The sequence below is a fragment of the Macaca nemestrina genome, chromosome 2 (assembly GCF_043159975.1).
Source record: "Macaca nemestrina isolate mMacNem1 chromosome 2, mMacNem.hap1, whole genome shotgun sequence".
NCBI classification, from domain to species: Eukaryota; Metazoa; Chordata; class Mammalia; order Primates; family Cercopithecidae; genus Macaca; species Macaca nemestrina.
The window spans coordinates 54,568,991-54,596,908 of record NC_092126.1 but is presented as its reverse complement, the minus strand read 5'-3'; the positions used below and the strand labels follow the sequence as shown (position 1 = coordinate 54,596,908).

The window sequence follows — 27,918 nt, the reverse complement described above, 5'->3', positions numbered from 1 at the left end:
GGTGGATACACTTTTTGATGTGCTGCTGGATTTGTTTTGCCAGTATTTTAATGAGGATTTTTACATCGATGTTCATCAGGGATATTGGCCTGAAATTTTCTTTTTTTTGTTGAGTCTTTGCCAGATTTTGGTATCAGGATGATACTGGCCTCATAAAATGAGTGATGGAGGAGTCCCTCTTTTTCTATTGTTTAGAAAAATTTCAGAAGGAATGGTACCAGCTCCTCCTTGTATCTCTGGTAGAATTTGCCTGTAAATCCATCTGGTCCTGGACTTTTTTGATTGGTAGGTAATTAATTACTGCCTCAATTTCAGAACTTGTTATCAGTCTATTCAGGGATTCAACTTCTTCCTGGTTTAGTCTTGGGAGGGTGTATGTGTCCAGGAATGTATCCATTTCTTCTAGATTTTCTAGTTTATTTGCATAGAGGTGTTCATAGTATTCTCTGATGGTAGTTTGTATTTCTGTAGGATCAGTAGTGATCTCCCCTTTATCATTTTTTATTGTGTCTATTTGATTCTTCTCTCTTTTCTTCTTTATTAGTCTGGCCAGCAGTCTATCTCTTTTGTTAATCTTTGCAAAATTCCTGCTACTGGATTCATTGATTTTTTGAAGGATTTTTCGTGTCTCTGTTACTTTCTGTTATGCTCTGATCTTAGTTATTTCTTGTCATCTGTTAGCTTTTAAATTTGTTTGCTTTTGCTTCTCTAGTTCTTTCAATTGTGATGTTAGGGTGTCAATTTTAGATCTTTCCTGCTTTCTCCTGTGGGCATTTAGTGCTATAAATTTCTCTCTAAACAGTGCTTTAGCTGTGTCCCAGAGATTCTGGTATCTTGTGTCTTTGTTCTCATTGGTTTCAAATAACTGATTTATTTCTGCCTTAATTTCTTTATTTACCCAGTAGTCATTCAGGGTCATGTTGTTCAGTTTCCATATAGTTGTGCGGTTTTACGTGAGTTTCTTAATCCTGAGTTCTAATTTGATTGCACTGTGGTCTGAGTGACTGTTTGTTACGATTTCCACTCTTTTGCATTTGCTGAGGGGTCTTTCACTTCCAATTATGTGGTCAATTTTAGAATAAGTTCTATGTGGTGCTGAGAAGAATGTATATTCTGTTGACTTGGGGCAGAGAGTTCTGTAGATGTCTATTAGGTCTACTTGGTCCAGAGCTGAGTTCAAGTCCTGAATATCCTTGTTAATTTTCTGTCTCGTTGATCTGTCTAATATTGACAGTGGGGTGTTAAGGTTTCCCACTAGTATTATGTGGGAGTCTATGTCTCTTTGTACGTCTCTAAGAATTTGCTTTATGAATCTGGGTGCTCCTGTATTGGGTGCATATATATTTAGGATTGTTAGCTCTTCTGTTGCATTCATCCCTTTACCATTATGTAATGCCCTTCTTTGTCTTTTTGGTTCTTTGTTGGTTTAAAGTCTGATTTATCGGAGAGGAAGATTGCAACCTCTGCTTTTTTTTTTTTTTTTCTTTTTTTTGCTTCCCATTTTCTTGGTAAATCTTCCTCCATCCCTTTATTTTGAGCCTATGTGTCTTTGCACACGAGATGCATCTCTTGAATACAGCACACCGATGGGTCTTGACTCTTTATTCAATTTGCCATTCTGTGCTTTCTAATTGGGACATTTAGCCCATTACATTTAATGTTATGTCTGAATTTGATCTTATCATTATGATGATAGCTGGTTATTTTGCCCATTTGTTGATGCAGTTTCTTCATAGTATCAATGGTCTTTACATTTTGCTTTGTTTATGCAGTGGCTGGTACAGATTTTTCCTTTGTGTATTTAGTGCTTCCTTCAGGAGCTCTTTTAAGGCAGGCCTTGTGGTGACAAAATCCCTCAGCATTTGCTTGTCTGTAAAGGATTTTATTTCTCGTTTACTTATGAAGGTTAGTTTGGCTGGACATGAAATTCTGGGTTGAAAATTATTTTCTTTAAAAATGTTGAATATTGGCCCCCACTCTCTTCTGCTTTGTAGGGTTTCTGCAGAGAGATCTACTGTTTGTCTGATGGGATTTTCTTTGTGGGTAACTCGACCTTTATCCCTGGCTGCTCTTAACATTTTTTTTCTTCATTTCAACCTTGGTGAATCTGATGATCATGTGTTTTGGGGTTGTTCTCCTCGAGGAGTATCTTTATGGTGTTCTCTGTATTTCCTGAATTTGGATGTCGGCTTGTCTTGCTATGTTGGGGAAGTTCTCCTTCCTGGTTAATATCCTGAAGTTTGTTTTCCAGCTTGGTTCCATTCTGCCTGTCACTTTCAGGTACACCAATCAAATGTAGGTTTGGTCTTTTCACATAGTCCCACATTTCTTGGATGTTTTACTCCTTCCTTTTCACTCTTTTTTCTCTAATCTAGTGTTCATGCTTTATTTCATTAAGTTGATCTTCAATCTCTGATATCCTTTCTCCCACTTGATCAATTCTGCTCTTGATACTAGTGTATGCTTCATGAAGTTCCCATGGTGTGTTTTTCAGCTCCATCAGGTCATTTATGTTCCTCTCTAAACTGGTTATTCTAGTTAGCAGTTTCTGTAATTTTTTATCAAGATCCTAGCTTCCTTGCATTGGGTTAGAATATGCTGCTTTAGCTTGGAGGAATTTGTTATTACCCATATTCTGAAGCTTACTTCTGTCAGTTTGTCAAACTCATTCTCTGTCAAAGTTTGTTCCCTTGCTGGTGAGGAGTTGTGATCCTTTGGAGGAGAAGAGGCATTCTGTTTTTTGGAATTTTCAGCCTTTTTGCACTGGTTTTTCCTCCCTTTTGTGGATGTATCTACCTTTGGTCTTTGATGTTGGTGACCTTCTGATGGGATTTCTCTGTGGATGTCCTTTTTGTTGATATTGATGCTATTCCTTTCTATTTGTTAGTTTTCCTTCTAACAGTCAGGCCCCTCTACTGCAGGTCTACTGGAGTTTGCTAGAGGTTCACTCCAGACCCTGTTTGCCTAGGTCTCACCAGCGGAGGCTGCAGAACGGTGAGGATTGCTGCCTGTTTCTTCCTCTGGAAGCTTCATCCCAGAGGACACCTGCCAGATGCCAGCTGGAGCTCTCCTGAATGAGCTATCTGTCTGGGAGGTTTCACGCCCTCTGGAGGCAAGGGGTCAGGGACCCACTTGAAGAGGTGGTCTGTTTCTTAACAGAGCTCTGGTGCTGTGCTGGGAGATCTGCTGCTCTCTTCAGAGCCAGGAGGCAGGAATGTTTAAGTCTGCTGAAGCTGTGCCCACAGCTGCCCCTTCCCCCAGGTGTCTGTCCCCAGGAGATGAGAGTTTTATCTACAAGCCCCTGGCTGGGGCTGCGGCCTTTCATTCAGAGATAGCCTGCCCAGAGAGGAGGAATCTGGAGAGGCAGTCTGGCTACAATGGCTTTGTGGAGCTGCGGTGGGCTCCACCCGGTCTGAACTTCCTGGCAGCTTTGTTTTCGCTGTGAGGGGAAAACTGCCTACTCAAGCCTCATTAATGGTGGACACTCCTCCCCCATTAAGCTTGAGCATCCCAGGTTGACATCTGACTGCTGTGCTGCTAGGGAGATTTTCAAGCCAGTGGATCTTGACTTGCTGGGCTCCATGCAGGTGGGATCTGCTGGGCAAGACCACATGGCTCCCTGTCATCAGCCCCCTTTCCAGCATGAACAGTTCTGTCTCACTGGTGTCCCATGCATCCCTGGGGTATGAAGAAAAAAAATTCCTGCAGCTAGCACAGTGTCTGCCCTAACGACCACCCAGTTTTGTGCATGAAACACAGGACCCTTGTGGTGTAGGCACCCAAAGGAATCTCCTGTTCTGTTGGTTTCAAAGACCTTGGGAAATGTGTAGTATCTGGGCCAGATAGCACCATCCCTCACTTCAAGTTCCCTCATGGCTTTCCTTGGCTAGGGGAGAGAGTTCCCGACCCCTTGCACTTCCAGGGTGAGTTGACACCCCACCCTGCTTCTGTTCACCCTCTGTGGGCTGCACCCCCTGTCTAACCAGTCCCAGTGATATGAACCGGGTACCTCAGTTGGAAATGCAGAAATCACCCGCCTTCTGCATTGGTCTCACTAGGAACTGCAGACCAGAGCTGTTCCTATTTGACCATCTTGCCTGGAAGTCCCCTTGTCTACATTGTTATAAGCACATAAAGAAGAAACCCTTCATGATTGTAGGCAGTTCTGAGAAAAAAAATTATTTTTATTATTGTATACATGTACGTTTCTAAATGTATATACAAAAATATCAATACTCTTTGATGGAATGTAACAGAATCCAGAATCTCTGCCACACATTATTCATCATCTAGAATAAAATTCTAATTTACTAGACATATAGAGAAACAGGAAAATTATGACCCATACTTAAGAGAAAAGACACCAATGAAGACCAACTCCAAGATGACCCAGATTTGGAACAAGGAGACAGAGATTTCAAACAGTCATTAAAACTATGCTCAAAAGTCTAGAGGAAAATGTGAGAGGCAGTGCAATGGCAACTGGCACATGGGTTTATGTATACGCACTCTATTCTTCATAGAAAATAATGTTACTTATTAAAGTAATGATGACAAAAAATAGCTTGATTACGCACATTCAAGGAAGCATTGACTCTGAGTTTGTTCTGTAAGACATTCACTTATAATAAACCATAATTTTAAAAGTACTCTGCTATGAAGACAATAATAATTAGGTATAATTTCCAACTCACAGACCTTGGAGTTGACTTAAATCTAAATAACTGTAATAAAAATAATGAAATTCAAATAAGTAGTATTAAAAGTATCTGAAGCCCCAGTGGTAGAAAGTTTTACTTTTAGATTTGGGGAAGAGAGGATATAACGGCAAGCTTCAACAAGGAATGACAGATGAGATGAACCTTGAAAGATGTTTAGAATTACTATATATGCAGGTATGATGAAACCAAGATGAGCAATAGGGGTACAAGGTGAAGAAAGTTCTGAATATAATAAACTAAAGTAGCAATCTTTAGCTATAGGGTATGGTTTGTGACAACAGTGATAGGCGAAACGTAAGAAGAGTAGATGGGTCCAGATGGAAGAATCTGGACCAAATAGTTTAGACATCATTCTGAAGATACCAGGGAGCCAATTAAAAGACAAAATACAAAAGTTCAATATTATTTCCTTAAAAACCACAAACCCAGAAAGGATTTCCATGATTTATTGTTTGTGATTCTTACAATTGCCCAGTAAAAAAAGCAAATGAAATAGCTCTTATAATTTTAGTTTAGGGCCCTAAAGTCTGTTTAGGATTAAGTTATCACATGATAGATTTGAGGAAGAAAATAATTTTTAAATGTGCTATAAAATGTCTTAACCTCTTGTTTACAAGGTATATATATGTGTGTGTGTGTGTTTATGGTTTGAAAAAATATTTCACTGCACTATTAGAAAGAGTCCATTCCTGTGACTTCTTGGAGTTGGGGTGTAGGGGAAGCAAATTTAATTTCATCTTTACAAGTAAAATTCATGCATAAAATACAAATTAAAGTTAAATTACAGATTGCCAAGTTCGCAGAAGTAAGTGAATCTTTCTTTCCTAAGGCCTTTTCTATGGCCCTTTCTGATGAGGAAACTCAGAAGTTCTGTTTTCAGTTTGTTATTAGGCAGTTATAAAATTACAGTGAAATTTTTATAATATTGATACTAAAGGCAAGGCATGGCAGAAAATATCTTGAAGCCTAGTGCAATGTAAGAAAATAAATCTTTTGTGACTAATGCATTTTTATAATATTTCAGTTGTTTGAGGTCTAGAGATATTAACTGGGAAAACTGACAGATTAAAAAATATCAGAATACCTCCCAGAGTATTTCAGAAAAGGAAGGACAGTGGAATTTTATGTCTCTGTATTCATAATGCTTATTTTACCCTTCACATTACTCACTCCTTATAGCTAATGACATCAAGGAAAGGAATTTAGATATGTGGCCATAGACACTTTATGTTGCATATCAGGGAATTATTATGTGATACTTCTTTGACTTTAAAAAGCTAATGCAGCACCCATTTTTTTCCCTGCATTTGTTTTGTGCACGATATGGTGCCTCATTAACCCTCTTGGGATAATACAGATTAATAAGCACATAAATATTTTTATGCTCTATAATTTCATAAAGTACATTTTGTTTGAAACATTTACTCCAATGGTCTTACAGTAATGTTGCACAAAAACAAGGCTCACTCCAGATGTGATTCACTCTCGCTGCAATAAACTTATCCTTGTAAATTATTCCAGTGTTTACAAAAAAAGGGGGATCATGGAAAAAAATTGTGACTTTCCCTCCAAAAGGGAAAACTATCCCAATGAATCTACTATTATCAGTTTATTTGTCCTCATTTGCTGGTTTATGATATTAATATATTTTAAAGTTCACTATTAAATCAAGAGCAGAAGGCTAATGAACTTTAATATATTTTCATGCACTGGTGGTCAAATTATGATAATAAAATGCCAGATGGCAAAATCATTATTTAAAATGATGTACTCACGTTTGCTCTGTTTTGCTTTGGGTTTCCCGATAGGCACTTTGTGTTCTACAAATCTTTTTTTTTTATTATTCAAATATCCTTGGTGTATCTCTCTAGTATTTTAATATCTAAATTTCCTGACAAGCTCAAACATATTCTCTACTTTTGTTGAATTATCTCTTTAGGTTCTTTTTAATTTAAAGTAAGATTCTTTCTACTATAAACCATACAACAAAAAAGGATAGATATATTAAAAGACTACCCCAATTCATGATGAATATAAAAAATATATCAGATAGATATCCTTGAACTCATTATATTGCTTTCTTATATTGCTTTCTTAATCATTATTACTGTTAACTTTAAATTTGCTTAACAGCACAACTTCTGAAAAATATTTAATAATACATCTTCTGCTATTCAGTTCTCACATAAAGTTCTAGGATCATATGAATAAGAATAACATAGAGAATGTTGCCAAAACAATTTTTTTTTTTTACAATCTGACCAATGATCAAATGCAGACAACTTGTTGCTTTATATATCTTCCATTTTTGCACTGAGTGAGAAAGCCTTAAAACACCTAGTATTTTGGAGTTACATGCCTAAACATGAGGCAATCCAACTCCTTTCAGTTCTTAGGAGAAGAAACCAGTACATTCTTGTCATCCCATTCTTTTCGCATACTCTGGATACAACTTGTCTTTAGATGAAGGTTAAATCTGTGACACTCTCTGATTGATATTTACGAGTTAAAGCAAACTGTAACTGGCTTACAGATGCATTCGTAAAACAATCTGTTTCACAAACACCTCACTTTTCTCTGGAGGTAAGGGAGGTAAGGGATTTAAAGTTGTGTCTCAGTTGATTCATCAGCATGTCCCTGAAGTGATCTCCCAAAAGAAAATAGAAGACAGGGTTGATGACACTGTTCAGAAAAGCCAACGGTCGTGTCACAATGTAAAAGGAGTGGATGATGACCTGAGTGCATTGATACTGCTTCCAGCTCCCCAGGCGTGAAGCGATCCTCACATTCCGCATGACATGATAGGGTGTAAAAAGCACGGAGAAGATTACCACTGCCATGATGACCAAGTTGAGAGGCTTTTCAAGGGGTAGAGCAGGAGCAACCTGTCTACTCCTCTGCTTTAGGAAGACAGCAATCTTATAATAAAAGAAACACATTACAAAAAGAGGAATAAGGAACCCCAACAGTGTTAGACACATGCTGTAAATGAGGTTGTAGTTGGGGTCTCCAGAACTTGCAAAATCATTACAGGTGGTGCCATTGTCAGTTATAACAGGATTTATAAGGGGAAGTATGGGCAGTAACTCTAACGTTACTAAAACCCAGATGGCCAAGGAGATTAAAATAGCAAACTCTTTCTTTTGCAGAAGGTGTTCTCGGAAAGGATACTTAATTACCAAGTATCGATCTATGCTGATAAAAGTGAGAAAGAGAATGCTGGTATAGAGGTTGGCATGGAGCACATATCGGTTGCTTATGCAGAGCACGTCTCCATATATCCAGTTTCCATTGGCGTAACTCCTTATCAGCATGGGGAGGGTACACAGAAAAGCGAAGTCAGAGATAGAGAGGTTAAAGAGATAGACATTACTGCTGTTCCAATTCTTCAGAGAGAAGATGTAGCCATAAACAACAATAGTATTTCCAAGGATTCCCACAACGAACTCAATCCCATAAAAAATGGAAAGGTAATACTTTTCCAGGGCAGCCTCTGCGGCCAGCCAGTTTTCGCAAGTTGCATTCCATGCCTTAAAAAGAGAAAGAAAATATAAGGATTAAACACTAGACTGTGACTAATGACAAAACTGTGCAGAACATAATAATAATGAAAAACACTTGAATGGCGAACTATAGAAAGCGGGTTACATTGGTAAGGAAAGCATACATATATATACATATATACATATATATGTCATTAATGTATTATTTTAACAAATATTTTTGAATACCTTTCAACTATGTGCTGAATATAATTTCAGGCATGGGAGATAACAGTGGTGAATAAATCAAAGTTCCTAATCTCTAACAATTTATACTCTCTTGGGAAGAATTAGGAAGTAAACAATGAATGATACCGATAATAAGTGCTATGCATAAAAACATATGGGAAGGTAAAAATGTTAGAAAGTTTTGGGATGGAGGGTGGCAGTGAGTTATTTTTTATATGTGGTGATAAGGGTGAGGCTTTTATACAGGATGACATTTAAACAAAAGCCTCAATGAAGAAAGTGAAAGAGACATATCTATATTTGCAGGAAGTGTTCCAGGCATAAGAAAGAGCACATGTGAAGGCATTAAGGTGGAAACACACATAGAGGGCTTGACAAATAGCAAAGAAACAAAGGGAAAGTGTGATAAAATAATTGAAGAGAAGATTTTGAATTCACTTTTGTGTCTGTAAACATACCACAGTCCCCAGCATATTGTAGTTGCTCAACAAATTCTTCTGAGTTAAACCATAACCTAGAAAGGGAAATAAGAATTTTTAGAACGTCAGTCTTACTATTTTAAGCTTTTACTTGTTTCCATATTGCTAAATAATTCTGCATATTGTATTAAATTCATAAACTATGATACAACTTCAGTTTTAAAACTTAATTTTTAAAAATTCAAAATATGAAACTGAAAATCTTAGTAATATTAACATTGGTCATTATTTATTGAAAGATGATATGCCTCAGACTGGGTAATTTATATAAAATAGAAATTTATTTCTCACAGTTCTATAGGCTGCAAAGTCCAAGATCAAGGTGTCAGCAGATTTGGTGTCTGATGAAAAGTCAGCCTCTGCTTCAAAAATAGTGGCCGTTGTGTCCTCACAACAATGTCAGAAGTGGCAAGGCAGCTCCCTTAAACTTCTTTCACAGGGTACCAGTCGAATTCATGAAGGCAAAGTCTTCATGGCTTCATCACTTTCCAAAAGGCCCCATCTCTTAATACTATTAGGTTCCAACATACAGTTTGAGAAGACACCAATATTAATACCATGGCACTTGCCTAGGTCGTATACTTAGTAAAAGACCTTTATTGTAATGCCTTCTGAATATGTACCATGGAAATAAGCAACCTGACTCACTCAAACCTCAAGTGTCTTGCTAACCTACCATTTTTTCCTCTTGTCACGAGGCCAGATTGTGATTGGATAGGGTATTTCAATAACTTTAATGATCTGAAAAATTGCCATTGTTAAACATTAAATATTACTTATTTCTAGTGAGGAAACCCAAGGTTGAAAACAAAATGTTCTAAAAACCTCCTTGTCAAGTAGGCTTCTGAGTATTAGTTGCAAACAATTCTTTCAATATAGAATTTTGGTAAATAGAACATAATAAGAATAAATGCACCTAAATTGCTTTTTATAAGTATGCAAAATTCAGTATAATTTGCTATGATAAGGCATCTGGAAAACTGTATTTTTGTCAAATTCAAGTGGTTTACTTAAGTTAAAGATCATTGTTGTTTTGAGAGTGTTGTATTTATGAAAATAAGTCACAGAGTTGTAGATATGATGAGTTTAACATTTTGAAAAGTTATTTTTAATCACTTACTTTAAAACATTATACATTTTTCTGAGTCTCTCTAATCCTTCTATGGCAACCTGCCACTAAGTCCAATTCCAGACAAAGCTGCATGGGAACTTTCTCAAGCAGCAGACACATGAATGCTGCTGAAGAATAAAGCAGATTGGTTTCGCTCTGTCTTTGAGGTCACCTAATTCTACTGCTCTCTCATATTGCCAGCATATTCCTATATTTCTCCATTCCATATTTTTTAATCGCTTAAAACTTTTCTCATTTACTCTACCTTACTCATTATTAGCAAATGGTTTTACCTCCTAGTTCATTGAGATAAAAACCATTTGTTGAGCTTACTCTAGATCCAACTCATTCCCAAATTCTCAGTATTCCTATGGTACCATTATTTCCTCTTTTTGACTCTTCGGCATTCCTCACCTCATCTTCAGTCTTCATCTCTTCTTTTCCATCAGAATTTAAACACTCTCATCTTTTCAGTCTTAAAATAAGGAGCAACATAAACAACTCTCCCTAATTTCACATGTTCCTCTCCTCTTCATAGTTTGATTTCTGAAAAGAGTCATCTCACTAAGTGTTTTGACATCTCGACACCCCATTCCCTTTCAATTTACTCCAATTTGGCTTCAGACCTACCAGTCCTCCAAGTAGCCTCCACATTACTCCTTCCAATAATCATTTTTCACTAGTCTTATTTTATTTATCAGTTGTTTTTCATAGTCTGTCTTCCGGAAACACTCTTCCTTTCACTTCTGAGACATGACAATATCCTAGTTTCCCTTGTTTCTCCCTGCTTGTTCTTTGCAGGCACTTTTGGGGCTCCAGTCTTCTTCACTCAAGCATTAAATGTTGAGTTCCTCAAGGCTAATTTCTGGGCTCCATCTTTCTATAGATTGACCTAAATGATGTTATTCACTGTTGAGGTTTGATGACCAGCTATACATCAACAACTCCCAGATTTCCAGCCCGGCTTGTATCTGCCTAACAAACTGTAGTTGTTTATTGCCATTGATTGATTTTTCTCAGGTTTCTCTGCCTCTAGAAATCCTATACTAAATTCTCCAAGTTCCTTACCAAGCCTGCAGCATATCCACCTATTTCAGTAAATGGTTCTGCCATGTACCCAGGTGCTCACCACAAAAATCTAAGCAATATCCTCCAGGTCATCTAAAACTCAATGCCAATAATGAATAAACTACTCGTTTGTTTACTGTAATGTCTGGATGTTTCTCAAATCTGCTATTACTGCTCCATAGCTTTCATTATCATTCTCGTCCAAGCTATTCTCATCTCTATTTTGCACTATGTCACATTATCCTATTGTCTCCTCACATCCTCTCTGGCCCTCATCAATTCATGTTTACCATTATAACTAAATAGTGTTGAAAAACTACAACTCAAAATCTGGTCATATAGCTTTTCTTGATCAAAACCCTTAATAAACTTGCCACTATCCAAGGAATATAGTCTAAAATCCTTAATGGGGACATCAAGGTCTGCATGATCTAGCCCCTGTACCCACTTCAATTTTGCTTGGCATTACTCTCCTCCTAACCTTCTTCATGTGCAGTCCCTCTGTCTGACTCTCTTTTCACTGCTGTTTTTGTCCTGTGATTCCTGGCCCATCGTATATTTGTCTTATATCTATACTTCTTTCATACCTCTGTTCAAGTGTAGGTTTCCTAAGGTAGGCTGTCTGACCCTCAGTCTAAACTAGATCCTCCCATTTATGCTTTCATTGTATACTAAACTTCTTAGAATTTTTTATAACTTTGTCTTACTCATTTTTATTGTCCATATCTGGCACAGTGACAAGCAGATAGTAGGTGGTCTATAAATCTTTGTTGAGTGAAGAGATGAATATAATCACCTGACTATTTATAAGCATTTTTATAAATATTTTCTCCAAGGCCAGATAAGTAACAAGACCATCAGATTAAGCTCATTGCTTATTTCACTATGAAAGTCAACACGATATATAATATAAGTATTAAAAATTGGTAATTGTAGTAATAGTAGCTATAGTTTAGAAACACATTTGAATAAAGCAAAATTAAATGTATATCTTCCATGATAAATTTTAAAATTGAAGCCTTTAATTAAGAAATGACACCTGAAATCAATAAGCATAAGAAGTCTAGAAAGACATGCATCAAAGTGTTAATAGTTTTATTTCAAATGATGAGACTGTAGGTAGTTTTTATTATGTCCTTTCTCCTTTTATCTAAATTTCCTATCATTTTTTTCTCTCAAAATTGGCATCTATTTGATAATATTAAAAACTTTAAACTTCTAGAAATATAGCAAAAATGTCAATAGACTTTAAAATATTATTAACAAACTTCATTTTTTTAGCTCAATGGTCAGTTTTTACTATTGTTATTTATTCTCAGTAGCTTTTAAATCCACACTTTCTGGAAACACTCTTCCTATCTTCTATGACACAACAATCTCCTTGTTTTCCTCCTTTCTCCATTTTCAGGCTCTTTCATGGCTTAATCCTTCTTTGCCCAAGTTTTAAATGTTGGACCATCTCAGGCCTTATTTCTGAAATTTTATTATTTTGGGGGCACTCAAAAAGCTGGTGCACAAATTCAAATTTTCTTGAATTTGTTTCAAGAAAGTTTCCTTGACACAGGAAATTTGTTTCACTTTTGCATTTCCTTTTTTTCTGGTCATAAGGTTTATCTTTCTGCCTAGTCACCACTGGAAATGTTAATAGCTTATGTATTGTGCACAGCAGAAAGGTTTGACTACAATGGAAGGAAAATATAGCCATAAAGACTTGTGCAACTAGAGCCCAATTTCCTGCAACTATCATTTAGGCAAGTGACGGGTCACATAAAAGTTAAGGAGCCTTTCTGCTTTACAGTAGTCCAGAAGATTGGGGATTGATGGAGAAATAGGGAAGGAGTAGATCTGAAATAAGAAAAATGAATGGCTAAATTATCATATTTGTCTTGCTTCTCATAGAGTTGTTTCTTCATTTTTTTGAAACAGCTTTTTAAAATGTGTGTATAAAATTATTGGTAATTGTGTAACACTCATAAAATCAAATAGGCAAAAATAAGAAATAAAAATTGTCTGTAAACAGACCACTCCTAATATTTGGGTACCGTTCTACACAGTAATATTTACCTGAATTTATATTTATAAAAATGAGATTATATTTTTATGATGTTTTATAATCTTTTATGATACATTTGTTTCATTCTTTTTTCTAAGTTCATAATTCTAATAGGTTATGATTTTATAAATATGAGCTGTCCAATATTTGCAGACCAACTTAACTTCACCAGGATACACAATTTTGAAGGTACTATATTTCAAATTGGATATATTTGTAGTTGGGTATATTTTTAGTGTGGTATCACAATTCTATAAACATATGAAGTAAGTTGCTCCTTTAAGCAAGACTCCCAATTACAAAGAAAATTCCCTCATGAAAAATTAATATTCTCTCTTCTGCTATCTAGTAGTTATATTCTTAATTTTTAGGAAATGGAAATAGTGATAGATTGTAACTGATTTGGATGAATTATTTTGAACAGGTTTTTTTTTTAAGAGCAGAAATTAAAGTGAAATCATTAGTTTCAAGTCTAAAAATATATCTAAAACTTAGAATTATTGAACTAGAAACAATATCTAATTTACTTACATAAGCAGATCAATAATACTAATTTTTAATTTGAAAATGTTTTTTACTTTAAAAATATTTAGTCTTTTGAAAATCTGCATTTCTGAAATTTACTTTAAAATATATATATATTTGATACTTTCTTAGCTTTTTAATTGTTTGTTTTTATAGTCTTCACAATTAAACAAATAATACTTGCAAAATGTTTACTTTTAAGTGCTACCTTAAGGCAAATTTACATGGTAACATGAGAATTTTTTTAACAAATTACTTTTTTGATTACTAAACAATTTGAGCAAAACTATGTATTCACACTGACAAGATATAATAATTTAACATTTGTAACTTTATTTTTATGTATTTCATACATTACACCAGAAATTAAGACATTAAAAAGTAATAGTATGGCACAAATTGTGTATTAATTTCTTTAAGAATACCACACACATTTGAAAAGTTATGGAAGGTTTCCATACTTCTTTCATACTTTCTATACTTTCTGCAATTTTTTTGCAGTTTTTCTGCAATTTTTCATTTTTCCTAAGTAAATTATGTTATTAGATAATATCATTTTTATGCACATAAATGTTAAATTTAATTTTTAGAATGCCTGAAAATTCCCCCAAATACATTATTTTCTAAACATAAAAATATGATGTCCCAGAGCAGTGGCTCACACCTGGAATCCCAACACTTGGAGAGGCTGAGGTGGGTGGATCTCCTGAGGTCAGGAGTTCGAGACCAGCCTGACCAACATGGTGAAACTCCGTCTCTACTAAAAAATACAAAATAAATTAGCCAGGCGTGGTGGTGGGCACCTGTAACCTACTTGGGAGGCTGAGGCAGGAGAATTGCTTGAACCCCAGGGGCAGAGGTTGCAGTGAGCCGAGATCACACCATTGCACTCACAAGAGTGAAACTGTGTCTCAAAAAAAAAAAAAAAAAAAAAGAAAAAGAAAAATATATATATGTGTGTGTGTGTGTGTGTGTGTGTGTATATATGTTTCAAATCATTTAGGAACTTTAATTTTTCCCCATAAGTAGTTATATTTATTTAATTAAATCCAATTACTATTTTGTAGAAATATAAGTTGCTGAGATGTTAGCAAATATAATAAATCCCTTTAAATAAAATAAAATTAGTACTTGACAACTAAAACAAGACAGTTAATTTGTTGGAAAATAAATGTAGAGATAAAAATGACTTTTTGTTTCAATTCTTTTGCTGTTTTACATCTATTTATAAAGAATTAATTTAAACACTTAATACTGAAAACCTTAATTACTCACAGGCCACCTTTAGAAGGAAATCTGGCCTTACTTTATACACTGAGAGGCACAATTTGCCATGTAGCTTACCATTCTGTTGAAAGACCTGATCCCTTGACAGGAACTCTGCCAGCAGCAGGATATACCTTCTGACCCAGTGCTGTGCCGCTGGACATGGTTAGTACAGTCTTATTTGCATATCTTGCAGCCAAGATTAATAATTCAAAAGCCCAGGAATAATTTATTCAGTCAAACCTCCCAGTCAGAGATGTTCATGCAGGGGAATTTTTGTGAGACTTTTAGTTTCACATTCACATTTATTTCATTTTCACATTCAATTTCTCAATTGAATGACAAAAAACAAGTAACTCATTTCACAGGAAACACATTTATGGCATAGATTTTTTAAAAAACACTGTTGAAATTATTTTATCCACTACTAAAGGAACAGAGAAGCATTCCTTATTTTCATTTTATTTTCATATTTAAACAATAAGATGTGGTAAATACTGTTTATATTGGGAATACAGTTGCCTCTGCTTTTCTTCTTTTTTAAAATTAATTTTCTTGGTGAATTTTATATTGAGAATGTAATAATGATACCTGTTTTCAATAACTTTGAAGGAACTATAAAACTGAAATTTTAAAGGGAAACCTGGATACATGCTATGTTAGTATACTAGCAAAAAGATACTAGAGCTTCAAGTTATTTTCCATTTTATTTTCTGTGATTAAAATCAAGAAACACATAGCGGATATATCAGATGGCTAGGGATTAGGGGGAGAGATGCTAAGTAAGATAAGCTTAATAGATGGCAATTTATATATCCCAATTGATGCTCTGTAAAACACCTGGAAGTACACTACCACCACCTCAGCCAGGAAGCATACCTGGCTTTTTCTGAGCATTATATTAGGTTTAGATTCAAGGAAACACTCAGTCTTCTTGATGTGAAGCGTAGGAATTATACTAAGAAAGCCCATAATTGTGCAGGCAGCAGTAATTCAATTTAAATGCTGTGTAAGTTGAATATTGAGTTAGCAATGACAGGCAGAAGCCCAAAAAGAAGCTCTGTTACAGGCATCCTCCTAGCTAAGCATTTCCCCTCACCAATATCTGACAGCCTAAAACTCAGAATCTTCAAAATATATATATGTACATATACACATACATATATACATACATATGTGTAAATATTACACACTTTAAAGTATATACATGTGTAAAATATATTTATACATGTATGAATATTTATGTATACAAACATGTGTATTTACACAAAATAAAAACATCTATAATTTGTTGAGTTCTTGTGATGTGCCAGGCAGATATTACGCTAAGTACCTTTATGCATCAAATGCATATAGTAAGCCTCTGAGGTTGTTATGATTTAAGATTTTTCTCATTTTGCAGATTAAAAAGCTAAGGCTCAGAGAGGTGAATTAACTTTCTCAAGATTGCAGAATCAATAAGGGCAGGGACCAGAGCTTAAGCCTATATACTTGGATTCTAAAAGCACTGACTCTGATTCTTGACTGCCTACAGAATTGAATGACAATACTTTTGTGCACAACAAAGTCTAAGAATTAATAACAGGTATTTTTCAGTGACGCATCTCTTTTCTACTTTTAGAAGGAAGAAAAGTTAAAACATTATTTTTGTCTATATTTTTAAACGGGCAAAAAGCATTTGAATAACCAATGCCAGGCTTGTTAATTTTAGACATAAATTAACAAGAACCCCTTCCAAGAAACAAAGACAAATGGATGTATTTCACGGGTTTCTGCCGCCATTCTGATGGAAGAAAAGGGTAATTCCCCCTTTGTGGGGTGGTGGGAGTTCCCAAGAGCTTCCTCTTCCTTCTCCCCACTTCCTGACTACCATCTCACTCTGGCTGCTAAGACAAAAATTGGTCTACACTTCTCCTTTTTCATAGTACAAGTCCTTTAGACTGTAGCCTGGTAGCCTTGCATCCCTCCCAAGTCCTACTTCCTGTTTCCTCAGAATGCTCTCAGTTGAGAAACTAGAGTGTTTCTGGGAAAGACTTACTAAAAGGTCACCAGTATTTCTGCTACAAAGCTTTATGCAGGTCTGCAAAAGGATAGCTGCACAGGAACAAGGCTGGATTCAGGATTATGACCCTGTGAGCTGGGCGGGTTTCATGGCATGCTACTGTGTAGTCTCACAGTGCCTCACACTCAAAAAGATCACACACTTGAATTAATGCTCTACTGTCACATTCTTGATTAAAATGTTTCATAATTTCTTAACAGGGGACCCCATATTTTTCTTTTGCACTGGTCTCTACTAGATATGTAGCCAGTTCTGCCTATGAGAGTAGAAACCTCCTCAGAAACTATTTCTATTCAGTATAGCACATCAAAGTTTGAGGGGGCAAAGTTTTTGTTTTGTCTTTCTTTTCCCCCCACCCCCCACATATAACATGTTGAGATTCCGCACTGCTTGAGAATCAATGGAAGTTTGAAAGGCAGTGAAAGTTTGCAGTGCTGGCTGGGCATGGTGACTCACACCTGTAATTTCAGTAATTTGGGAGACCAAGGCAGGCAGATCCCTTGAGCCCAAGAATTGCAGACCAGCCTGGGCAAAATAGCAAAACCCTGTCTTTACAAAAAGTACAAAAATTAGCTGGGGCATGGTGGTGCGTGCCTTTAGTTTCAGCTACTCGGGAGGCTTGAGGATTGCCTGAACCTGGGGAGGCCAAGGCTGCAGAGTCATGCCTGTGCCACTGCCTTCCAACCTGGGAGACAGAGTGAGACCCTGTCTCAAAAAAAAAAAAAAAAAAAAAAAGAAAAGAAAAGAAAAAGAAAAACAAAGTTAAAAGTTAAGTACAACGGTGAACGTTTTTTAAAATAAGTATTTTTTAAAAGCTTGCACTACTATTTGCTAAGAGGTGGTATAGCACAGTGTTTAAGAGCATAGGTCCTGGAGGCAAACTGCTTTGTTTCAAATATTGACTTCACTACTTACTAGCTTTCAGTTTTTGTGTTTGTAAAACAGGGATAATGAGAGTTATCAATCTTATGAGTTGTTATGTATATAGTAGAAGTACATATGCTATATAGTATGAGGTACTAGTATATACATATGCTGTATAGTAAGAGGTACATATTAGTTGCTAAATAATGGTTGGCTATTATAGAAATTTATAACAAATGAGAAAACACGTTCTCTAAAATGGTAATGGTAATCCAATGCCATTGATGTTAGAATACTTGCTGCCCATAAATATCCACTAAAAAGGTCCTTATAAAAGCTCACACGGTAAAAAGATTAGTGAGTTCTTATCCTGGCTTTGCCTTTTACTAGTTGTGTGATCTTTGAAAAAAAGTCACATTACCTGATTTCTTTGTTTGGAAAAGGGGGATAATAATTCCTACCCATCAAACTCATAATGTTCATAGTATCAAATTATATAATGTTTGAAAATGCAATGGGCTTGAAATTGAAGAGCAGTTCATGTAAACCAGGCAAACTAATTGGGAAATTCAAGAGGAAAAAGAAAATGGTGGGAAATATAAATATTAATTAAATCCTATGCTAATAATAACTCTTTCTGGGTCCAGTGGCTCACACCTATAATCCCAGCACTTTGGGAGGCCAAAGCAGGAGGATCACTTGAGCTCAGGAATTCAAAACAACCTGGGCAACATAGCAAGACCTCTTCTACTAAAAATCGAAAAAATTAGCCGGGAGTGTGGCACACCCCTGTAGTCCAGCTACTCAGGTGGCTGAGGTGGGAGGATCGCTTAAGTCCAGGATATCAAGACCATAGTGAATCATGATGGCATCACTTTACTCCAGCCTGAGTGGCAGAGTGGGATCCTGTCTAAAAAATATTAATAATAATAATAATGATAATAATAATAATAACTTCTAACATTTTTTCAGCATTCACTCTATAACAACACAGTGTATACAATGATTCTTTTAATATTCACAATAATTTAATGCAGTAGATACTATTAATATCACAAAGAAATCAAGGTCTAACAAAGATTAAATAAATGATCCACAAACACACAGCTAATACACGATTTTGCTATGTAATTTGAAGCCTTGTCTGTTTGACTCCTGGATCCAAACCCTTCTCCATTATTCTCCTGAGTCACTCATGGTAAAGATGAAAATATTAGATTGAAATATAAAATTATTGATATTGGAACATTTTTACCTTATATATGGTAATTTTACATAGTTTAGTAAAATAAGTTTAAAACTAAAACTAAATTTAATTGTTAGTTATAAAACTTATTGATTATCAAATTTAATAATTTAAATCTTCCAACTAAAAAGAATAGAGCATTTTAGATAAGAAATCAAGCATGTTAAAAATAAATAGTTAAAGTATTTATAGAAAGATTCTCCTGGCAACATCTCTGGGAATTTTTACAAGACACATTTAACAACCCAAAAGTCTGCGTGGAAAACAAACTGGTTTAAGGGTCATGCTAATTTCAAGGATCACAAGCAAAGAGGAGGGCAATTAATCTAATTCGAGGACTTTCCTCTAAACCTGTAAGGAGAAATAATAATAATAACACCCCCCAGAAGTTGAAACAAATCAAGATTATTGAGGAGGATATTTTGGTGTTTCTGGATAGATATAAGTAAGATTACATGGTTATTTCATTTTCCAACAAATGGTTTTATGTAGCAAAATAATAAAGGACAAACAGCAAAAGGAAAAACACAGTAGAAGGTATTTGTGAGTGTCTCAAAATTCTTCCGGCTTCTAGAAATCAACAAATTATATTAACCAAATTTACTTTGCCAGGGAAAATGGTCTATTCAAAATAGGCACTAAGTAGCCTACTTCCTTTTCATATGAAAATCCTTGTCATTTAAGAGCTACATTATTAATGGACATTTTTGCATTATTGACTTTATTCTGATTATACAGTTAAGAAAAATATGTGTCATATCTATTGGTACTGGGCATAACTCAAAGGAATTGTTCTGCTAAATTAAACCACATTATTTTTTAAAAGCATCTGACTATAGCTAAATTATTCTAAGTTCCTTGAAGTACTAACAATTAACCTAGAAATACAGCAAATTCACCTTTTATCTTTCAGTTTATACTCAAATGCCACAGCTAATTCATTTTTAATAATATGTAGTGAACCTTAATCACAGGTGTTTCTCTACAAAAATAATGTTGTTTTGTTTCCTTGAATAGAAATACCAGTATATGAAATTCAGGCATTTGTGTAAAATTAGAGACAGATTTCATTCCCTCTCTCTATATATATGTATTTTTAGTTTTATTATTTATTTATTTATTTATTTTTGAGACAGGGTCTTGTTCTGTCACCCAGGCTGGAGTGCAGTAGCGCGACCATAACTCACTGCAGCCCTGATCTCCTGGGCTCAAGCGATCCTCCTGCCCTCAGCCTTCTGAGTAACTGGCACTACAGGTGCACACCACCATGTCTGGTTAATTTTTTTTTTTTAAGTTTTTTTGTAGAGAAAGTGCTGCCCAGACTGGTCTCGATATCCCGAGCTCCGGCAACCTTTCCACCTCAGCCTCCCAAAGTACTGGATAGCACTTTGCTATCCAGGCATGAGGCATCACACCAGGCCAGATTTCATTCTAAACTGTTGCTGATCTGATCAAGGCATTTTTTTTATTTAAAAAAAAAAAAAGAGTTTGCCTAAAATATTAAAGTAATTTATTAATTTGCTAATTGGTTACTCGACTACTCAGTGTCTTCCAGTCATATTTACTGTACTTTGTACAAATTTGCTTGATTCCTGGAATATTTTACATTATTTATAAAAACAAAAAAGCAGCTAGTTTATCGTCTTGATGTACTTTTTCAATTGGCTACTAATTAACCACTCTTCATCTTACTTGCTTGAATATATTATTAGTCCTTGAAATAAGAACAAGAAGTCAGTCTGATTGAATCTCATTGAGCATCCTAGTAATTGAATTGAGAGGTTTTCAAAATTCCCTGGAGTACAAGAGTATGTGTTCATTAAGCGAGCTAAGTGGCTTGTGACTGTGTTATGAATTAAAGAAAATTACCTGCCCCTGTTAATAACACACTTAGTGGCATGATTTCTTTGTATTAGTATCTTTATCGCTATAATATAATAATTAATGTACTCATTAAATTTAAACATATTTTATGCTGATTTGTTTACGTAAAGCTGATAAAATTTGACTTCACCATTAGGTCAATTTTGTAATAAAGCAAAAAAAGAATTTTCAGAATGTAGCAGTCTGACAGTTTTATAAGCAATGTAAAGGGTTAAGGAAATATTTCATTCTCTGCTTTAAAAATATCTCCCTATCCTATATTTATTATTTATGTGTCCATACGTTGTATCTTTTCAGATTAATCTAACTTTAAATCCTAACATGACTTGTGCTACTTGAAAGAATTATTGCCAGTCAAAACAGTATGCGTGGACTGTCAGATCTAGAAAAGTGCTTATAAGTCATTCACTTTAGATCCCTCATCATCAGAACAAGGACATCAGCCTCTGAGTGGTTACAGGGGATATGGCTGGGAAGGCTGACCCTGGGAACAATGAAGAATGTCTTGTGCACAATGGAAATGCTAGGGCTCACCCTAGGGAAACAGAGAGTGGCAGAGAACCCTCCTAGACAGCGGTATGTATATGTATGTATGTATGTATACGCTGCTTCCTGATGTTAAAGGAGAAAGTCACTCTTACCCATCCTCAGGCTAGGACTTAGCAATGTCTACTCTAAAAAACATGAAAAAAAAAAAAAAAAGAAGAAGAAGAAGGAAAGAAAAACAATAGCAAGTTTGAGAGAGAGAATACAGCAGTTTGACTTTCCACCATGCACCCATCTTGGGGAAAGGGATACAAGTCTTCTCCCTGTCAAAGGACCTCGAAACACAGAAACTTTTGCCAAAAGACCATTTACTTTAAACAAAAGTCTGCATTTGTTCACTGTGGCTGCAGTGAAATGCAACAGCTGCATCAGTTTGTTTTGTCACTGAAAAAGCCTGTCATCCTCAAACTTGAAGCATACTTTTTGAGTGAAAATGGCCCTTCCTTTTATTCTACTATTTCCCCACTCTTCACTCTACATTTTTCAAAGACATGTACGTTTATCTATCAGGAACTGGTGAAATGCTAATTTGTAGCAGAGATTAGAATACAGGGAAAATAAAACAAAACTGTTTTCAGTAGCATTAGATTCTGGAATGTTAAATACCAAGCATTATGAAAGGAGGAGGAGAAGCCGTGATTAGAAAAACCCTTCACAGGCTAATATTCAGAATCTACAAGGAACTTAAACAAATTTACGAGAAACAAACAAACAACCCCTCAAAAAGTGGGTGAAGGATATGAACAGGCACTTCTCAAAAGAAGACATTTATGCAGCCAACAAACATGAACAAAAAAGTTCATCATCACTGGTCATTAGAGAAATGCAAATCAAAACCACAATGTGATACCATCTCATGCCAGTTAGAATGGCAATCATTAAAAGTCAGAAAACAACAGATGCTGGAGAGGATGTGGAGAAATAGGAATGCTTTTACACTGTTGGTGGGAGTGTAAATTAGTTCAACTATTGTGGGAGACAGTGTGGCGATTCTTCAAGAATCTAGAACAAGAAATACCATTTGACCCAGCAATCCCATTATTGGGTATATACCCAAAGGATAATAAATCATTTTACTATAAAGACACATACACATGTACGTTTACTGCAGCACTATTCAGAATAGCAAAGACTTGGAACCAACCCAAATGCCCATCAATTTTATACTGAATAAAGAAAATGTGTCACATATACACCATGGAATACTACACAGCCATAAAAAAGGATGAGCTCATGTCCTTTGCAGGGACATGAATGAAGCTGGAAACCATCATTCTCAGCAAACTAACACAGGAACAGAAAACCAAACATCACGTGTTCTCACTCATAAGTGAGAGTTGAACAATGAGAACACAAGGACACAGGGAGGTGAACATCCCACATGGGGGCCTGTTGTGGGGTGGGGGCAAGGGGAGGGATAGCATTAGGAGAAATACCTAATGTAGATGACAGATTGATGGGTGCAGCAAACTACCATGGAACGTATATACCTATGTAACAAACCTGCACGTTCTGCACATGTAGAACTTAAAGTATAATTTTAATAAAGCCCTTCACAATGCAATATCTGATATTTCTCTTCTAATTTCTCTTCCATAGTTTTAACTCAGACATCAATATTTCATTATCTGTCTCATATCCTACCTTCTTTTCAATAATCAATTCAAAAAAACACATATTGATCACCAGCTATGTCCAAGGCAACATGTGAAATAAAAGAATAAGCATAAAACCTGACCTCAGAAAACTTACAACCTTTTTATACTCAAAACCTTTAATAATTCTCAACAAGTTCTCATAGCACATGAACATCTCCTTTTTCTTTCCATATCACTTCAGCTAGTCACAATGTGATTCTTGTTATTGTTTGAATTCTTAAAAGATTGAGTGAATATCGAGTATCTACTTAGCTTTTTCATAATTCCTGGCTGACAGTCTCCCCATTTTATTGATTTGGTAAATGAAATAAAATGTAATATGACATCTTGAAAACTCATGTCATTATCTAAGCCTTGATTTTCTCATATATGAAGCAAATTTGTAGGCTGGGTCATGGATGTTAAATACCAGGCATAAGGGCTGCCTTTGCCCATGCTTGAGTCTATGGACATTATTTATCAGTCATGCTGTTGTTGCTGCTGTGTTCAAACTTAACGTCAAAATATTTTCCAACACAGTTCTCCAGGAAGTTCCTACCAATAACAATGCCATTCTTAGTATATCTTGGCTTAATATAGGAGCTCTAATTTAATTATAAGTTATTTGTTTCTACCATACGAACCTTTCCTCTTAAAATGTGTAGTGTCAAGAATTTTTCTTTTCCCAAGCAAAGAACAAATAACCCTGTTAAAAAGTTGGTAAAAGACATGAACAGATACTTCTCAAAAGAAGACATACAAGTGACCAACAAACATAGGGAAAAAAATGCTCATCATCACTAATCATCAGAAAAATGGAAGTCAAAACCACAATGAGATACCATCTCACACCAGTAAGATGGCTACTGTTAAAACGTCAAAAAACCGATGCTGGTGAGGCCATAAAGAAAGGAAATGCTTATACACTGCTAGTGGGAAGGTCAAATAGTTCAGTCACAGTGGAAAACAATTTAGCAATTTCTAGAAGAACTTAAAACAACTACCAATCAATCCAGCAATCCCATTACTGGGTATATACACAAAAGAAAATAAATTTTTCTACCAAAAAAAAAAATGCACTCATCTGTTCATCACATCACTTACACCAGTTGATAATAACTTATTGTTAAATTTTCAGGAACTTTTCAAGCTAGTTGAGGTCAAGGTAATATCTTGAACATGGCCACAGTGATGGTATTTATACTATGGAAATTGGCAAACCCTTTAAAACAGCACCATTCTCTCCTCAGACTCTACTTTTTACAAAGACTTGGTTGTTAAACATTTATCAGTACATCATTCCATAAATCCTTGCATTTGTCATTATTACTGCCTATGGGAAATATATATATAAGACAAACACATCCAACGCACGTGCACGCACGCACGCACACACACATACACACGCACAGACTACTTTTCCAACAAGCGCACATTTTAAAACTACTCTTTGGCGGAAACTGTACTAGCATTAGGGAACACGAACATGACTTAAAGGAGTACGCTGCCTTATCTGCAAGGGAGTATCTAGTTGAAAAAAAATAAGAAGCAATATTGTGAATGACTGGTAATTAAACAAGTATTTGCAGAAATGATTGCTGAAAAATTATTTAGTCCCTTTGGTGAGTTCACTCAAGTTCTCTCCCTGCAGTAAGTTACAAACAACAATAGTGATACAAAGCACTATAGCATGTGTTCTAAAAGTTTCTAGTCCCTTTTTCTCACAGGTATGCACTCACAAGCAAGGAATAAGGAACGTCTCCTATTTGGATAGAGGATTCCGGTACATCTGTGCAATTATGGCTGTGGACATGAGAAGGAGTCCTGTTAAAGGTCTGGGAACCTTTAAAGAGAATCCTGCCTCCTCTTCTCTACAGTATCTCAACGCAGCACACTCCTCAATCTTCTTCAGGGCATCCCTTTTAAGCTGAAGGAAATCATATTATTTCATCCTATTCCCCTCTTTCAATTCGAAGACGACCCTTTCTCTCATCTCAGACTGCAATGAAGTTTTAAATTTCTTAATACAGACAGACTTAAACCGCCTATCTAGGCCTAAAGGGAGAAAATGCTATATTAAATGTGTTGAGTATTGATTTCTTTTATTCCATGTTTCCTTCACACATTTATAAGCTAAATATAGAGTAATAAAATATCTGTCAAATAAGAAAACATGACTTATGATTGAGATCATTAAGTTTAAAGTGACAATTCTGCTTCGGTGCCTTATTGTTGCCTTTCAGGAACTAGATGATAAATGACTTGAAATTGTGTTGCCTATTTTGAATCATGAAATTTAAGAGTATTGTTTATGTAATGACATAAATGACTGCTGCACCATCCTTGGAAGGAAAATTATGTACATCCGGATTCGCACCTGCCTTAGTTTAAAGTCGCATGTTGCTGTTAGATGAAATCATAATACCAAATAAAATATTATCTTAATAGTGTTTAATGTACTGATTATCATTTATATGGCTGTGTTCTTAAATGTCTGCCAATTTAATGTGTTCCATTACAAACTGTGAAAGTACTGTGAGAAAAAAGAAATGAAATGTAAAATGAGCTGGCCTGATAACTCTGGCCACAAATGCCTCATAAGTGCTATATAGGTCTGACTCAAACTAGAAAAGGGATGTTGCATTGCTGTGCTTACAAATGTGCCCATCTAAGAAAGAAGAATCCTTCTTTGTCCCTGTATGTCCAGGCAAAATCTTAGGGAGTAAATGATGGTGGCCTTATCAGGACCAAGAGACATGGGTATTTTATTTTGAAAAATTGGTAGTCTTTATCTTGAAGCACTAAATTAAGCCCATGTTTAATTCCAAGTGTTTCTTGAACTAGAGAAATTCCACTATCCTATGTCATATTGCAGGCATTCTTTCATTCATAAAGGGAATAAACGCTTTGATTTTTTCTGCCCTCTCGCCAGGGTGGCTCAGGCCAGTAATATAATGACCAATAGCAAGAACATGGATTGAATACCCAGCCAACCTCTCAATGCCCTTTCCTTACAAAAATTGTATTAGGATCATATTTAGTTATAAAACAGGATGTTATCAGACCTACAATAAATCAGCAAGATATTTCAAAATACCTAATTAACCTTTCTCTAAAACAGTATCTACATGTCTATGCACAGAGGCCGTTACACAGTTCTCATGTACTAGAGGTCAAGCCTTATGTGGGGGCATGTCCCATGGGCATGTTTTTCTAGTCTGGATTAGAGTTAATTATACTAAATAGAATGAACTTAATTATTAATATGATGTTTCTTTTTGGACCTGCAGAGTTTCTCTGAGATTTAAAAATCTCTGAGATACAATATTACAGGCTAAAAATTGCAACTTTTGTTAATGACCAAGATAAAGATCCATTGTTACTGGTAGAATGGCCTTTTGAGTTTTTCTTAATAATAGCATTCACATAGTAATATTATCAATCAATAATTGAAATTTTGCATAAAAGTTTCAAAGATCTTTTATTCACTTGCATTTTCATGTTCTTTCTATATTTTTTCTTTAACAAAGTTTGTCTTCCTGTACTTCACAGTTGCTATGTCTTCATGTCCTGTGAGAGGCTGTTCTCTAACTTCTTATATCTTTAAATTCCCAAGCTCACACTCTGTGATATTCTCCTTCCAAGACCATGAAGGCTGAGACTCCTGTTACTCTCACAAATCTGAGTTCCAAGTAAGGCAAGTGATGGAATGTCTTGCCTAAGTACGTGAACCAAAGATGTATATTGTAGACTATGTGTGTTTGATTGGCAAAGTTCTTTTTTGTTGTTGTTGTTGTTGAGATGGGGTCTTACCCTGTCACCCAGACTGGAGTGCAATGGTGCAATTTTGGCTCACTGTAACCTCTGCCTCCCGGGTTCAAGCCATTCTCCCTCCTCAGCCTCTCTAGTAGCTGGGATTGTAGGCATGTGCCACAATACACACACACACACACACACACACACACACACACACACACACATATATATAGTATTTTTAGTAGAGACGGGGTTTAACCATATTGGCCAGGATGGTCTCGATCTCCTGACCTTGTGATCCGCCTGCCTAGGCCTCCCAAAGTGCTGGGATTACGGGCATGAGTCACCGTGCTGGGCCTGGCAAACTTCTTAAAAGTGTGTGTTACTTACAAAACACACTAACCTTTGTCTAGTAAATTATAGCATACTACATACCACCTCCAGTAAATTGGGATATAGAAAGGTACCGCTTTTCGTGTGCATTTGATAACTAATGAAAAAATTAATGATATGTTGAATTATCCTTGTTATGGCTAAGTACTATGCCAGTGGTTGTGAGGGAAAGATAGGTAAGTCAAACAAGTCCCTGTCTTAAAATTTTCCTTGATTCTCAGTTTGCACCCACAGAGGAATTGAACTGAGGGTGTAAATGTAGTTAGACTTTTAATAGAAGACTCTCACCTTTTCTCAAAGACTAATTGACATGGGAATACTAAATATGGGACTTAGAATAATGTAAAATCATTCTGTGACTCTTGGTTTCCAAGAACATTATAGTTTATATCTTTGATGTGCTTTCTTTATTAAACTTTATATCGCATGATATTATAAGTATTTTCAGAAGCAAAGTGTCTACTTAGTGATGCGATTTCTTGGGTTTCTGGTAGGGGGATTAGACTCAGTGACATATAATTTTCTAATCTGTTGGCGGGTCACAGTGGCTCACACCTGTAATTCCAGTACTTTGGG

The 27,918-nt window shown here is 35.7% G+C and overlaps 1 protein-coding gene across 2 annotated transcripts; it reads right to left on the bottom strand.

The window, feature by feature from the left end:
- Nucleotides 1–4,154: 4,154 nt before the first annotated feature.
- On the bottom strand, nt 4,155–15,138 carry LOC105499026 (succinate receptor 1). 2 transcript variants are annotated; one of them, XM_011771430.3, is made up of 4 exons: nt 15,033–15,137; nt 9,223–9,442; nt 8,911–8,966; nt 4,155–8,251 (listed from the first exon to the last, which is right to left on the bottom strand). In XM_011771430.3, exons 3-4 carry the CDS (start codon nt 8,923–8,925, stop codon nt 7,289–7,291), a joined length of 978 nt encoding a protein of 325 aa, XP_011769732.1. In that variant the 5' UTR covers nt 8,926–8,966; nt 9,223–9,442; nt 15,033–15,137; the 3' UTR covers nt 4,155–7,288. The 2 variants fall into 2 exon arrangements, with proteins under 2 accessions (XP_011769732.1, XP_011769730.1); XM_011771428.3 differs by lacking the exon at nt 9,223–9,442 and having other exon boundaries at nt 15,033–15,138.
- Nucleotides 15,139–27,918: the final 12,780 nt, after the last annotated feature.